Raw genomic sequence first — 15,516 nt, 5'->3', positions numbered from 1 at the left:
TGTTATTTTCGGACTCAGCAGCCCAAAATTACCCAGAAACCATCAAAATATCTTTGGCACTCAAAAAAAATGTTTTTTTTGTTGGCCAGTGTAATCAATCATCTTCTACTTTTTTAGTACTATTTTCATTTTTGTTCTTTTTATCATTTTGGAATTAAAACGGCACAAAAAATCATAAGTAGCTAGTCTTGGAGCCCAGACAGGATACCAGGCAATACCCTTTTCTCCAAACAAAATACAAGGCAAAGAATTCATTCTTACAACGCGTTTAAAGGACATAACTTTAGGCGATAAGTTTTCGGCGCTTTTGCGCCATCACACCATTTTGATTCTATATGAGAAGTTTGCCTGAAGATGAGGATGAAGATTTGCTTCAATCGAAGTCCGGCGCCCGCTTAATGTTATTCGTTAGCTTAAGTGCACATACGAAAAAGTATTACAGAAAAGTTAAATGGCTCATAAAGGTGTTTTATTATTTGCCACCGTGGCTTGTTATATATCAAATGAGATTATATATCTTCATTTTGAATAGATTCACATTTTGGATGTAGGCTTACCGTTATTGACAGACGTCTACTTATTCTACAAAGTAATAAAACTTTTAGAACAGTTTTAGTTGGATAAAGCCAGATCAGCAGGTCAGATCCCATATTTTTGTTTGAAATTATCCACTTTGACAAATTTCTCATATTGTAATTTGTTTATTTCTTGTTAAGATTATTTGTTTTATTTTAATTGCTAAACTGTTTTATACTTTTTATTTGGAACATTTCAATTTGTTGAATCCCTAATTAGTTCCTAAATTGATGAAACTTTTTTCACATAAGATATCCATGAATCTAGGAATTGAGCTTGGCCACTGAAGGAAATCCCCTTCACAAGAGAGCTTTTTTTGCAGAATTTTCAACCAATCTACCGTTTTATTTGTCGTCATCAGGATTTTGCGTGATGACATCGTAAAAGCATTGCCAGTTATAATTAATATGTATATACTAAATGTAGCAAATCAGGAATAATGCGGTAATGTGGTGTCGCTTAGACTATTTTCTGCAAGGGAAATAAATTGTGTCAACCATGCTATAGCATTGCATGCTAGGCCTATATTGTTGCAAAAATGTAGAAAGCATGCTCAGATCAGGTTTAGAAACACTCATGAACGCAAAGTGAGTGGCAAAGCCAGTGCAAAGGTTAACTAGCGTATACTATGGGAATGATACCGGGCAGAAAGTTGCTTGTTGAGAAATATATTTCGCCCTAAAGCGCCATCTTAAGTTTCTAAAATTGTAAGCATTAAAATACAACAAAACAAAATGATTAAGCCAAACGTCTAATTACTGTGTTATGTTTTTGCTGGACCTAAATGTATTTAAAACCACTATTGAGTAGATGAGAATATAAACTAATGTTGTCCAAGTTGAGCAACTCTATCCATCTAATAGAGCCCTAAAAGTAAAAAATGAATTGTGTTTGATTTAATTTGTTTGTTTTTTTACATAAAAACCTATAAACAGTAGAATTCTAGGAAATTTTTGTTCTCTTCTAGAAGATAAAAAAGAGCCACCAGCCTGCAATCACATATTTCAACTAGACTACTTGATCACAGGATTATAGAGCTAATCATGACAGCTTTAGTAAATCTTCCTGACTCTGTCCTACTTGACATGCTGACCTGCGGGTGCTTGAATGCAAAGGACATTCTTCAATTTGGTCTTACCTGCAGTCGCTTCCACACATTGACATTGAGTAATATAATTTGGAAGAAGTTGTTTGACCAAACTTGGCCTGGTTTATTGAAGAAAGATGGTAGTTTTTTAAAAGTACTGAATACCTTGACGGTTTCACATGATGGAAACACACAAACTGCTTCATCAGCTTACCTGCATTGGAAATATATCTATCAGCAAACCAGTGAAGTGATTGCTGCAGTTTGGAATCTTTATGAAAACCACTTTATTGATGACCAGATCGATGATAAATTTCTTACTGTTTTTGAATGTCTCATTAAAAAATATACCTACAGTTTTCTTAGGGAGCTGCTTCTCGCCATTTGTGAGGAACATTGTCAATTTTCTGATCTCACCTTGAAATACTACAGCCATAAAGTTTTGCGTCATATCTCGTGGGGCCACGTAGCTAAAGGGCTAAAACTTTTGATTGATGATGGTTGTAAAGAAGCTGAAGATAACCAACATTCTGTTGAAATGGTCAGGCAATTGTCATCAGTAATAAGAGGGGTGTTGCTCATTGAAAAATGGTTTAATTTTGACACAAACCTTTCAAGAGCGTCAATTGCTAATTTTATCGCTGAAGTTTCTGACAAAGTTCTCTTTCACTTTAAATCTGTCGAATCAAGTACAGATAAAAATGAATTAGAAGCCGATCTTTTAATGAAGTCACTCAAAAAAGTATTCTTTGATGACCTTGGATTTTGTGGCAATGCTGATGATTACTATAACATCACCAATTCATTTTTGCATCATGTTATTAAATCAAGAAAAGGGATTCCCATTTTGCTATCGATAATTTATCGCGAAATAGCACGCAACATTGGCATTAAACTGGATTGTATCAACTACCCACAACATTTTTTATTGAGATGGGAGCGGGACACTGGAATGACAGACAAAGATCATTTGTAAGTGTTTTTTACCTTTTTTCATGATGTTTTTATTTACTATACCCTAGTTAACATATATATATAAATGCATCCATCTAAAAATCTCTCGATAGTTTTTTCCTTTTAATGTATGTGCAATCTCCTTTTCAATTTTTTACTTTTGATGAATTACAATATTGTATGACTCAGCATGAATTTAAAAGGTGTGACACAAACGCCTTGACTTATCACCTAAATGGTTTGTAATTGCACTCAACAATCTAAAATTTATTCAATATCTCTTAAAGTATTAAAGTCTTTCACCCAAGTTTACAAGTTTAAAAATATAGTTATTGCATAAAGCTTATTAATACTGGACTGCCACATGGTGACTTTAGCATGAAGTTGACATTCTAACACATTTATATTACTATGTATCAGGTGCTATCGCTTCATTGATGTATTTAACGGAGGTGCAATGAAAACTTACTCAGAGCTTACTGCTGGTGTAAGGGACGTGAGCATTTTGACTGGACCTGAAGCAACTACGTACGAGGTTTGTTTTCTGTAGAGTGCATTGAGAAGTTCATTTCAATAACCTCAAGTTTAGCACAAAACATTGGAGTTTCTGTGACCGTTCTCTTGCTCATTCAAGTTGTTACGAACTGAAGAATGAAATGTAAACAACTGAAATATGGTTGCCAACTATGCTACTTAATTCTAGGTTCTTTGCTTGATGTGTTTAAATTTCTATCAGCAGTGTATCTCACTATACACACTTTAAACAGTGCTATGTGTTGAGTATGATATTTTAACAGGTATTATGTCGAGTTTGCAGAAATATTGATTTTCATGCCAAAGTGTCAGGCCAATCCAGTGGCAATGATATGGGCTTGGACGTTTTAAATCTTTGTATTCTTCTCATGCCTGATGATTATGAGGTAATAATGGTTTGAGCAGAGAAAGTCAAAATATCTTTTCCTTTGATCACTTTATCACCAACGAGTTATGCTTTTTACACTTCCTTATTGTAAACCACTTTGTGTCTGTCAGGTAAACCAGTCATCTATTTAAACTTTTTCTGTTGTTACATTCTAGTATCTGCTGAAACGGATAAATAAATTTTACACACAAGGATTCAATCTTGATTTGGCGATAGAAGACAACAGAAAGATTAAGATTAAAGAAAGAACTACTGTTAGTTTGCCTAGCTGCAAAGTAAGACATTTAGCTGAACTGGCTTCAGCAGCTAAATTTTTTTTCGGACTGCAAATTTTCCTTTCTTTTAAAGTTAAACTTTATTTGTCGATATATTTATTTGAAAAATGCAAAATTTTTTCATAGGAAGTTGAAAATATTCTGCTCACTGCAAAAAAAGAAAACGAAAAGAGAAGGGAAAATTATTCTCCTAGCATCCATCTAAGGTGACACAGCAACATCTTCCTGTACATTTGGCTCTTTTCTATCTGGTTGTAATGTTGGTATGTACTTAATGTTGTAGAACTTGCCCAGCTAATGAGGGAGTAAAATACGCTGTTGGAATGATCATGAAGCATCGAAGGTATGATTACCAGTGTATTATTCGGGGGTGGGATAATTTTTGCGACATGCCTCAGCAATGGATACTCCACATGGGTGTTGATGAACTTGAACACAAAGACAAACAACCATTCTATCATGTTTTGGTTAACGACGGCAGCGAAAGGTTGGTTGTATGGTGATGTATTCTTATTTACACTAGAAGTATTATGAAATTTTTTGTATATTTTTCTCCTGTGACATTTTTTGTGTATGACACCTGTTTGCAAGCCATATGTTTCACGAAGTAATGATTTTGCTTATAGTGGCTTTGTCTACAAGTCTACAGTCTAACACTTTCATTACAGCAACACCGCATTTCTGTTGCTTGTGCTCAAAATTTGCTTTTATATAATAACAGTCATTTGGTGAAAAAATTTCCGAGAAAGCAAAGGATGTAATGATTTTGGCACCTTTTAGAGATGTCCCTTCTGGAGACCCCAAATGCGATTTCTATTGAATTTAATTTATTATAACGAATAATTCCCTGTGAGCAGAACTGGGCAGTACTGTGAGACTGCAGTATCGAATCAGAGTAATGTTGTACTTTTTCTCTACTGATACTGCTACCATCGATACTTGGAAAATAGCACCATATCTGTAATTCCTTTTCAGGAATTTTTAGTCGGTTCCAAAATTTCTAACGTGAATATTTAAAGGTATTGAGAAGCAATGCTTGTTTAATTAAAGTTCTTTTTTTTAACTTATTGTCAGTTTTGTTAACGCTTGCTATTCTTTTTAATCGATAATAAAGTTTAATAAAGTTTCTAAAAAAGTTGCAATGAGAGATCGCATAAGCTTTGAAACAGTACTGAATTCTGTTATCGCTAGTTTAATTTTTGTTGAGTACTTTTACCAATGGTATTTTTGTAGTATTGACTGCCCACTTTCGCCTGTGAGTATTTGTTGGGGTGAGCACATATCAGGTAAAAGATAATAAATGTTTACTGATAACCAGTTGCTTCAGTAATGCACTTTGCATAATAAGAATCCTACCTTCGTATTTGTTGTGATTTCTGTTGCTGGAACTAAATCAAACTTTCAAAGTTTCTTAAAGTGGCTGCGATCAGAAATTGGATTTTTTTGTTTTGTTATTGGTTTTGATTTATCTCTTTGTACAGATTTTTATGTGTTTCTAACGTAACGTAACCCTTAAAGATTCTCTTAATCGCAATAATTGCAAGTTTTTCATGCCGCCATCCTACTGATATTGGCCTGACCTATTGCTTTTCAAATTTAACTAAACAGTAAATCTTGAAGTGTCAGCTTTGTATGGAAAAACGTCTAATGCATATATAAAAACAGAAAAGAATTTGACATAAGACCGAGCAGTAGACTGTTATTGTTTAATCTCTCACCAAAAAGCGAAAAATGTAAACATTGCTTTGTTTGTTTCATAGTTTTGATGTGATTGAGATAGTGTGGTGGACAAAACACAAGCCATGATTGATTACAACAGTTGATCTATTTATGCATAGCATTGTTTTATAATTTAAACACAGCATTTTGATTGCAATTGGTAAAAGCTGTTAGCTTCAGTTGTTCTTCTGGCCATGTCTGCACCAGAAAGTCTTGTAAAAAGAATGACACTGCTTACTTCATAATTTCTTTATCACAGGTATGCAGCTGAAGACAACCTTCAACCATTTTGCAACCCCGATAAAGTTAAACATAAAGAAATTGGTCGTTACTTCTCGAAATTTGTAACTGACGACTCAACCAACTATTCTTACTTAATGCCCAACTCCCAGCTTGCTCTGCGCTATCCACAAGATTCAGATGCGACTCGTGATTTTTATGTTGGCCATCCTTTTTGATCAGCTATAAACTACTTCCAAATGGAGGTTTCAGTTCTTGCATTATTGTTTTGTCGATTATGAAAGGGCATAGATATCTGTACATTGATTTTTACTTCATTTGGCTTGATGATGAGTTTTTCGAATTTCCAACAGTTTTAGTTCTTAACTACTGTTGTTAAGAACTACTCTATGCGACCCCAAACGGAGTCGCGAAACAAATTTAATTTTTATAAATTGAATTTTTGATTATTGTTTATTCGCTTTACTGTTTCTATTACGAGATTTGTTTATTACTGCAAGTTATTGTACTTCGGTGGATTGTGTGCACTTGTACTGTATGATTTTGCCAGAGACAAAAATACCACTTCAGATTTGTAATTGGACGTTTATTGTTTTAGCATCATTAACGTGTAGGCTACCTCTCAAGGGGTCGCATAGAAATTTATTTTCTAAAACGGGGTCGCAGACCTAAAAAGTTTGAGAAGCCATGTGCTAAATGATCCGAAACTGGTTGTGGCTGTTAACATTATTGTAAGTTGCTACAAGTTGCTGTAAGTACATTTTCCTGCCATATCAATTACTCATTGTTACCTCAAAAGCAGCACATCAGTAGAACAGACGGACTCCTGATTTTATTCCGCTGCCATCATGTAGAAACCAATAGTTGAGTAGGTTTTTCTAAACTATTATCATTTACTACTTGCTGATGTAAGGATTTCCATTTCAGGATCATCATTTGGTTTAATTTTTCATTGATACTTTTGCTGGTTGTGCAATATGTATGAATAAGTTTTCTGCAATTTTTGTATAAATATTCGCCTTACCATCTAATTTTCAGTGATGTCTTTCTTGTTATGCAGTTAAAAAGAACGCACACAAATAGTTTTTTTCCAACAGGAACACAAAATATCTGACCAGATCACATGGTACAGTACGTTTATTTGATGTTTTTGCAAACAGCAAGCGCCCAAATAAAATTCATCAAAGAAATATAGTCAACGCTAGAACAAAACGAAATATTTTAAGAATAATACCAAGCAAAGAAGCTAACTCATTCCCGTAATATTGACCAGTGTGACATGCTGCATATGATGTAGGTCACGACACGTGTGCTCACAAATATGTCATACAACCGTAAAAGATGACTGGAAATTATATAACAGAAAAATTAGCAAATAACCTCATCGCTGAATCTGATTAAACTGATTTTATTTTGAGCCGCATTCCAGTATAAATTCAACACATTATGGCGGGAAGCATTGGTGACTTCTGTTGTTTTGTATTAAAAGTTACGGTTGGGCATTCCTACATTTTGACCTGTGTGATTTTTCTTAAAACGTTGCTGTTCATCTCACACCTCGCACATAAATCGAACGAGGAACAAACTGTTTGATTTGGAATAAACTGAAAACAAAAGAACGAGAGTCCAACTTTCTAATTTTCTTTAATCGATCTTAGTTGCCTTGAGGTGACGTAAAGAAAGACGATCATTCAGAAAGAACCGTCCGATAAACAAACATGGTAACTGCAAGAAACTTGTTTAGAAATGCCATGCTTTAGTTTATAACAACCATCCCTATTATTTTAGTGTTGTTTTATTCACGCAATATATCGGTGTATTCATAAATAATTACAGTACTTTGGGTGACATAATTATTTTTAAGGAGCCAGTAATTTAAAACAAAGTTTTTCAATCATTCTCCCGTTTTCATTCTTGTGCTCGCCCATTTCTTCGCAAAACACCGCTCACAGAAAATTCTTTTCTCGCACATTCGAATTAAGCAAAGTCATTTCTTACCACTACTTTAGAAATGAAATGCAATCCACATATTTTTGTACGAAACATTGAAATTTTCATTTACACATCAGCCAAATTATTGATGCCCTGGTTAACACAGAACTACTGACCTTAATCCGTTGTCCAATTTCTAATAACGTTTCTTCCGTACATGCATGACCCAGTAACCTACTTTGCATGTTATTGATTTTTCAACAAAGAATTAGCAGCTGGCGTAATTGTGCGACATATTGGGGTTAGGCTAACAGCTTGAAAGCCAGCCAGAACATTCGAAGCATTGTTATGTCCGTTTGACCAAGCCGAATTAATTATTTTGATTCATCGTGCGTTGCGTCGTAATTAGATCGCCTTTTTCTGCTTTTTTTCATTGTTCCATTGACAGCCGGGTCTTCAAATACTCCCACAATTGCGTTAAGATGAGCGTTATCAAGAAGAGGTAGGTCTACATACTATAGATCAGTGAGACAAAAACGTGTTACTGTCAGTGTCAAGCACGAAGGCACAAAAACGCGCAAGCTATACCACATATTTTGAGTAGGCCTATAAGCCGTCCGAGAATCTGAGAAGCCAGAAAAAGTTTTTCACAAAGTTAGGGGTTTCAGAAAGCCGTATTAAAGATCGAAATTACGCCAAGCTAGATGCTGGAGCAAAAAAAAAAGAAAAGTAAGCAACAACAATGTATGTGTAAATTAAGATTTAAAATTATCTTTTCAAAAAGGCATTAAGGTTATTTTCGGTAATTGAAAAACGTTAAAAAATATACGTCATGTAAAGTAGATCGAATAAGTGCAGTTTATATAAGCCGGCAGCTTATGCGGCATGGGACGTCTATCCATTTAAATTATAGGTTTGCTTGCGTGCCTAGTGCTTAATTGGTGTTGTTTTGTTCTAAGGAGCTTTAAATTCCACGCTGCGTCTAATTTCACAACAAAATATTCGTCCAATAAGTTTGAATCAAAATTTCTGCATAATTTGATCAGACCCGTCCCGGAATTTCGCGAACAGATCATGCAACCTTAAAAAGTAGTTACGTATCACCATCGCCTACTTTGCTTTCTCTTTTAACTCGTTCATGGACAATTTTCATAACTTATTAAAGAGTAAATTTAGTTATGGTTTGAAGGAGGAATAGGTTGTTAAAAAAATATATAAGTTAAAAGAACTAATAAGTATAGCTTTAGCGTCCCGCTAAAACTTGCTACGGACCACGCGGTTGGTTAATCCGGCCTGGCTACCAGCAGTTGCCTATACTACTAATTTTCTTTTGCTATTGCTGCTACTACTACACTTTCATGATCATGAAATGCAGCGCAACTAGAAAATTACGAACACAAGTATTTCGGCAACGCTTGCAAAATTTAATTTTTAGTTCATTGTTTTCAGTGACGATTCATTTTAAACATAGCTTCTGCTCGTTAATTGTTCATGCGGGTGTGTTTTATTGTGCTATGACTACAAGAGTTAGCACTGTATCCTAAATTTCGCTCCGCACAGTTAATTGCGAAAAATAAACAATGCAATACAAAATAGCCTACTGATTTGATAAGCAGGGTTTCGAAACCATTAATCTTTGTTAACTTTTCTAGTCGTCTGTGTAACTAGAAATATTGCTTCCAAATTGTAGCTGTCAGTTCTGTATCATAATACCCACAACGTAACAAAATAAGTTTTAACGTCAAAACAGCTTTTTCAATCTTGATATAATCCAAGTCTTTATTTACCTTTAAATTTATATCTTTCTGAAGTTTATATGTTGCAGCTTGTATAAAGACTCGGATATGACGTACAGTATTGGCCATAGTGCATAACTACAAGTCGAAAATAGCGTGAATTGACCTCAGCGTGACGTAAATATCGCAACATGAAGCAGAAGTTTTCCGCCGAAAATTTTGAATGATTGCCGTCATTTGGAGTTTAACTCAGATAAAGTAGATGTGGAAAATTATTAGCCTAGACCAGCCTAGTTGCTGTTAGGGTAATATGTATAAATTGTAATTAGCCACTAAATTTCATTTAAACTATGTAATGTTAATGCTTTTCTACTGCCATTATGTCACTAAATGCATGTAAGTTTACAAATTACGGTATTTAAAAATGTTAAAAATGTTAAAAATGTTAGCCCAGTTACGGTGGTTGGTCTAATTCTGATAAACTTTGTTTAGACTAAAACAGTAACTTCTTGGTTTAATTTTGTCTTTACTGAAACTGGTTTTTCATTTCAACTTATTCATTTGTTTTTAACTAATTAATGTTTTGTGCGTTTAACTTATGAGTTTAGTGGCCGTGGTAGATGTTACCAGCAATGATAACCTTAATTATTTTTCTGCACGGTTTAAGCTTTTACTATTTATCATTTTCTCCTTCATCAGTGCATGCTAACAACAACTGGCTTGATTTTTTTCGCCCCATCGTGATTTTGACGAATAAAAATGATTTATTGACTGATTGAATATATTTTGTTATTTGGTAATGTATCTGTCTGTAACAATATTTACTGTTGTTGTAAAAAGCTAGATTAGGTCGCTAGAGCTAATTATGGCAGCTTTAGTAAATCTTCCTGACTCTGTCCTACTTGACATGCTGACCTGCGGGTGCTTGAATGCAAAAGACATTCTTCAATTTGGTCTTACCTGCAGTCGCTTCCACACATTGACATCAAGCAACATAATTTGGAAGAAGTTGTGTGACCAAACTTGGCCTGGTTTATTGAAAAAAGATGATAGTTTTTTTAAAGTACTGAATACCTTGACTGTTTCACTTTGCGGAAAGTGGAAAATCATTTATCAGCAAATCAACAAAGTGATTACTCAAGTTTGGAATCTTTATGAAAACCATTTTATCGATGATCAAATTGATGATGAAGTTTTTATTGTTTTTGAATGTTTCGTGAAAAATTACACCTACAGCTTTGTTAGGGAGTTGCTTCTCGCCATTTGTGAGGAAAATTGTCAGTTTTCTGATCTCACCTTGATATACTACTGCAAAGAAGTTTTACGTCATATTACATGCAGCCACATTGCTAGCGAACTGAAACAAATCCTTGATCATGATCATGAAGGAAATGAATGCAGTGAACACGCTGAAGATACCAGGCCATTGTCTTCACTAATGTCAGGAGTGTTGTTGATAGACAAATGGTTTAATTTTGACAGAAACATTTCAAAAGCGTCAATTGCCAATTTCATCGGTACGAATGCTGGCAAAGTTCTCTCTCACTTTAAGACTGTCAAATCAAGTACAGATAAAAATGAATTAGAAGCCGATCTTTTAATGAAGTCCCTCAAGAAAGTATTCTTTTATGACCTTGGATTTTGCGGCAACGTTGGTGATCACTATTGCCTCACCAATTCATTTTTGCATCATGTTATTAAATCAAGAAAAGATATTCCCATTTTTCTATCGATAGTTTGTCGCGAAATAGCAAGCAACATTGGCATTAAACTTGATTGTATCAACTACCCACAACATTTTCTATTGAGGTGGGAGCGGGAAACTAAACTGGCAGACAAAGATTTTTCGTAAGTCGATTCAACTCATTTTTTCATAGCGTAGTTGTATAAACTATATACTGTATCTACAAAAAAGTATCCAACTTAGAATGGCTAAATCTCTTGATGTTTTAGACATTTTGCAATTGCTTTTGAGCTCTCAAATCTAAAATTTTCATGCTTGACTCAAAGATATAGCTAAACTGTGGTTATATTCACTTATCATCTAAGCCAGACGTGTGCAACCTTTCATACTGCCAGGCCAAATATGTGTTTCTAGATTAGACCACGAGCCACTTGCATTTTTCATCGATAGCTATTTTGTTAGTGACTACCATGAAAAGAAAACAGTATAGTTTAGTTTATTGCAAATCAATGAAAAAGTTTTTAAAATTGGTTTAATGAGAGCTTCAAAGCTGGTTTGCTGTCCCAACCACATTTTCCAGATTTATTTTAATTGAAAGGCTGGTAACCATAAGTCCATTCTCCAGGTGTTCATTAGTCACTAACTGATCACTGATCGATGAGGGAATTGCATGAACCCTAGTTTGGAAACAATTTCTCACAAACGTACGTTGAATCGAACAATGCCATCTTTAAAGCCACAAATTTTCTCAGCTGTGGAAACTTATTTGATCGAGACGTTTACGGTAAAAATCACCAAAACTCATTTCCATGTACTTTATGTCAGTTCTCGCTTGGAGTTCAATCAGTTCCATTTGATTTAAATTATCAGTTGGTGCTTTGTCAACGTCCGTGTGAAATGTCGAGGAAAATATTTCAAACACACATTTTCGTGGGATTTGAACCGACTTAAAAATTCATTCAACAGATTTTGAAGTTGATCTGAGAATTCTGTCCTCTGCTCAGGAAGCAGTCCAATGTCCTTCAAAGTTTGGAAGTGGCTTAGATCCCATTTTTTGTATGTGAGCATCATTTGCATACTGGCCATTTTGCTGTAGCTTTGTGTTGAGGTCATTTTGGTCTGTAGTTGTATCAACCAAGAAAGCTAGATCACACAACCAACTTTCGTTTTCCATTTCATGTACTGGTTGCCCTTTTCTTTTTAAAAAATATATGACTTCTTTTCTCAGATTATAAAATCGACTGAGCATGCGGCCCTTGCTTAGCCGACACACTTTGGTATAGTACAACAGGTTTTTACGACCCATCAAACAGAATTAGTGCTTCCTTATGCCCGGTAGTTACGCAGATAAAAAGCTAGCAGCGAGCCAAACACCAAAGCCTGCAGCAGGCCACATATTTTGCCACTCTGTGGGTCGAATTTAAGCCGCAGGTTGCACACCCCTTATCTAAGTCACTTGTAATTACACCCAAGTTTAAAAACGTAGATGTTCATTGCATAAAGCTTGTTAATTCTGTAATGTCAAGCAGTCAACTTAGCATATATTTTGTGTTGTATAACATTTTTATATTACTATGTATCAGGTGCTATCGCTTCATCGATGTGTCTAACGGGTTTGAAGTGAAAACTTACTCAGAAATTACTGCTGGTGTCAGGGACGTGAATATTTTGACTGGACCTGGAGCAACTACGTATGAGGTTTGTTTTCAGTAGAGTGCAATGAGAATTTTCTTCAGAAAGTTTAGTATAACAGAGAAAAGAAAATCTGCTATAATTAATGGGATTATCTAAAAACTCTTTCATGTCAGTGACCTTATCACTGGACTTCGCCATGTCTGTTAAAGAACTCATTCAAACTATTTTTAAGTGAAGAATTTTATGGCCCAAATGTGTCTGCCAACTAGACTGCCTAGTTCTAGCTTGCATATTAAAATTATTGATGCTGTTTGTTACACGTCAACAGTGTTTTGTGTTAAGTATGACATCTTTAACAGGTCCTGTGTTGCATTTGTCGAAACATTCAACTTTTTGCCAATGCAACAGGGCACTCCTATCCAACGTGGTTGAAGTTGCACCTTTTAAATCTTTGCATTCATCTCATGCCCGATGAACATGAGGTATTAATGATTTTCAATTGGACTGGTATAGAAATGCATAAAAGTAAAGCCTGTATTAAAAATACATGTTTTTTGTTTTTGTTGCAAACATGGGATTTTAATGTTTATTTGACGATAGAAGACAATAAAAAGATTAAGATTAAAACGGAAACTGCCCGTATCAATCGAAAGTGTGACGTAACACATATGATTAAATTGTTCTTTGCAACAGTTTTCGTTTAAAACTATTAAATTTACAGTTTCATTTAATTTTGAATTAATCTTTTCCAAACTGCAAATGCATTCATAGGCAGCGAAAAATAAGTTACTTTCTAAGAACGATGAAATGAAAGAGGCAAAGGAAATTGTCTATTCTCGTATCTACTTAAGGTAACACAACAACGTATTGATGTACCACTGGAACTTTTTTACATAGGTTATTATGGTCTTGGTTTAAAATTCATGTTGTAGAACATCCGAAGCAAATGAAGGAATGAAATATTCCATTGGAATGATCATGAAGGACCGATTTGATCACGACACCTGTGTTATTAACGGGTGGGATAATTTTTGCCTAATCTCTGAAGAATGGATACCTCACATGCACGTTAATGAATGCAAAGAGAAACGACTATTCTATCAAGTTTTGGCCAACAACGGCATAAGGTTGGTTGTATGTCGATTTATTCTGATTTATTACTGTAAATAATTTATCCTGATTTGCCGTTAGTGTCTGTGGCGATGCGCACTTGTAACATGATACCTTTCCAATAATTATTACGCTATTGCCTCAGTGATGCATATTGTTTGGTAAGAATCTTATTTTTGCAACAACTATATTAGCCTGAAGTAACCCAAGGTCCCATGTTTCTTAACGTGCCTACAATCAAAACTTGTAACTTCTGTTTTGCTATTGGTTCTAAATTATTCCATTGTACAGATTAGATAAACATAACAATGCTTCCCTGATTCGCAATATTTACTAGTTCTTGAGATATCAGCTTTGTTTGAAAATAAATTTTTATGAAGAATTGGTTAGCAATTGATCTAACTTCAGACAGTAGACGGTTAATTTTTTAAATTTTCAGCAAAAAATACTGTTTTTGTTTCATAGTTTTGATCTGACTTGAGATAGTGTGGTGGACAAAACACAGTCCATGTTAGATTACAACAGTAGATCGCGTCGAAATGTCCTGTAAAATGAACCTTATGATTTCTTTATCCCAGGTATGCACCTGAAGACCTTCTTACGCCAGTTCGGTGTTCCGAAAAAGTTGAACATAAAGAAATGGGTCGTTACTTCTCGAAATTTGTTACTGACGGCAACTATTCTTATTACACTCCCAACTCCCAGCTTGCTCTGCGCTACCCACAAGATTCAGATGCGACCCGAGATTTTTATCTTGGCAATCGCTTTTGATCAGCTGTAGGCTACTTCCAAATGGAGCTTTCAGTTCTTGAATTATTGGTTTGTCGATTATGGACGTGCATAGGTACCTGTACATTGATAACTTTCGTTGGTTGTGCAACTTTTGTATAAACATTTTCCGTAACGTGTTCAGTGATGAATAAGTTAAAAATAGCGCATAGGTTTGTCATTTGTCATAACAACGACACAAACCAACACCTCGAATGATACGGTACTAAGCTTACTGGATGTTTATCCAAAAAACGAGCGACCATATCAGTTTCATGAACGGAACATAATCAACACTGGAACAAAGTAAAGTATTTTGGGAATAAAACTGAAATCATTTATGAGAAAGCAACGGTAACATATTGATTGTCACGGAATCGTATATGTCAGAATTACGCGTCATTTTGTTTAACGTTATACGTAATTGTTGACAAAAGATTGCTAATTACTTATTAATCTTAGGTTAGTATCAGTGCGGGGATTACACTAGAAAATGGGGCATTAAAAATTGCGAGAGGTAATGACCAATGAATATCTTTATTTTGAAGTTTGTTGCAATAACTTATAATGGAACTGGCTCAAGTTCGCCATCAGCTCAGTACCTACGATAATAAAATCATAAGCGATCATGTCTGTAAGGCATTTTAAGACGTTGTATATTGCCATTGCAGTGGCGGAAAGCTGTGCAAATTATTGCCAGGGTCAAATACAAAAGTGCAGAAAAATCGATCTTCTGCTAACCGCGGCAGTCATTGACCTTACTCTCTTACTTCAAAACTGTCAATTCAAGTACAAAAACCCGATGTGATAGAATGAAGAGGGCCACAGATTTGAAATCAGCGCCCCACAAATAGATAAAGAGAAGGGTGCTGTTAATT

At 34.9% G+C, this 15,516-nt stretch overlaps 2 protein-coding genes across 2 annotated transcripts; both read left to right on the top strand.

Annotated features, from left to right (window-relative positions):
* The first annotated feature begins 1,497 nt into the window (after positions 1 to 1,497).
* Positions 1,498 to 6,804, top strand: LOC143446174 (F-box only protein 21-like). Its single transcript, XM_076945698.1, has 7 exons — positions 1,498 to 2,635; positions 3,038 to 3,152; positions 3,415 to 3,537; positions 3,695 to 3,814; positions 3,941 to 4,020; positions 4,098 to 4,301; positions 5,793 to 6,804. The coding sequence occupies exons 1-7, from the start codon at positions 1,620 to 1,622 to the stop codon at positions 5,989 to 5,991; spliced, it is 1,857 nt and encodes a 618-aa protein (XP_076801813.1). The 5' UTR covers positions 1,498 to 1,619; the 3' UTR covers positions 5,992 to 6,804.
* A 1,376-nt stretch (positions 6,805 to 8,180) lies between these two features.
* Positions 8,181 to 14,778, top strand: LOC143446176 (F-box only protein 21-like). The gene is made up of 6 exons (XM_076945699.1): positions 8,181 to 11,289; positions 12,709 to 12,823; positions 13,120 to 13,242; positions 13,532 to 13,611; positions 13,693 to 13,887; positions 14,449 to 14,778. The coding sequence occupies exons 1-6, from the start codon at positions 10,307 to 10,309 to the stop codon at positions 14,639 to 14,641; spliced, it is 1,689 nt and encodes a 562-aa protein (XP_076801814.1). The 5' UTR covers positions 8,181 to 10,306; the 3' UTR covers positions 14,642 to 14,778.
* The last annotated feature ends 738 nt before the right edge of the window (positions 14,779 to 15,516 follow it).

This window comes from Clavelina lepadiformis, chromosome 2 (genome assembly GCF_947623445.1).
Source record: "Clavelina lepadiformis chromosome 2, kaClaLepa1.1, whole genome shotgun sequence".
Classification (NCBI taxonomy): Eukaryota; Metazoa; Chordata; class Ascidiacea; order Aplousobranchia; family Clavelinidae; genus Clavelina; species Clavelina lepadiformis.
Note: the sequence above shows the minus strand (reverse complement) of the source record. Positions and strands in the feature narration are given on the sequence as shown.

What these genes read in the sequence shown, in the direction of transcription:
- LOC143446174 (XM_076945698.1), top strand. Translation starts at nt 1,620, where the DNA reads ATGACAGCTTTAGTAAATCTTCCTGACTCTGTCCTACTTGACATGCTG. An exon ending in TCATGCCTGATGATTATGAG is followed by an intron (nt 3,538 to 3,694) that starts GTAATAATGGTT and finishes GTTACATTCTAG; the next exon opens with TATCTGCTGAAACGGATAAA. An exon ending in TTAGTTTGCCTAGCTGCAAA is followed by an intron (nt 3,815 to 3,940) that starts GTAAGACATTTA and finishes ATTTTTTCATAG; the next exon opens with GAAGTTGAAAATATTCTGCT.
- LOC143446176 (XM_076945699.1), top strand. Translation starts at nt 10,307, where the DNA reads ATGGCAGCTTTAGTAAATCTTCCTGACTCTGTCCTACTTGACATGCTG. An exon ending in TCATGCCCGATGAACATGAG is followed by an intron (nt 13,243 to 13,531) that starts GTATTAATGATT and finishes ATGCATTCATAG; the next exon opens with GCAGCGAAAAATAAGTTACT. An exon ending in TTGGCCAACAACGGCATAAG is followed by an intron (nt 13,888 to 14,448) that starts GTTGGTTGTATG and finishes TCTTTATCCCAG; the next exon opens with GTATGCACCTGAAGACCTTC.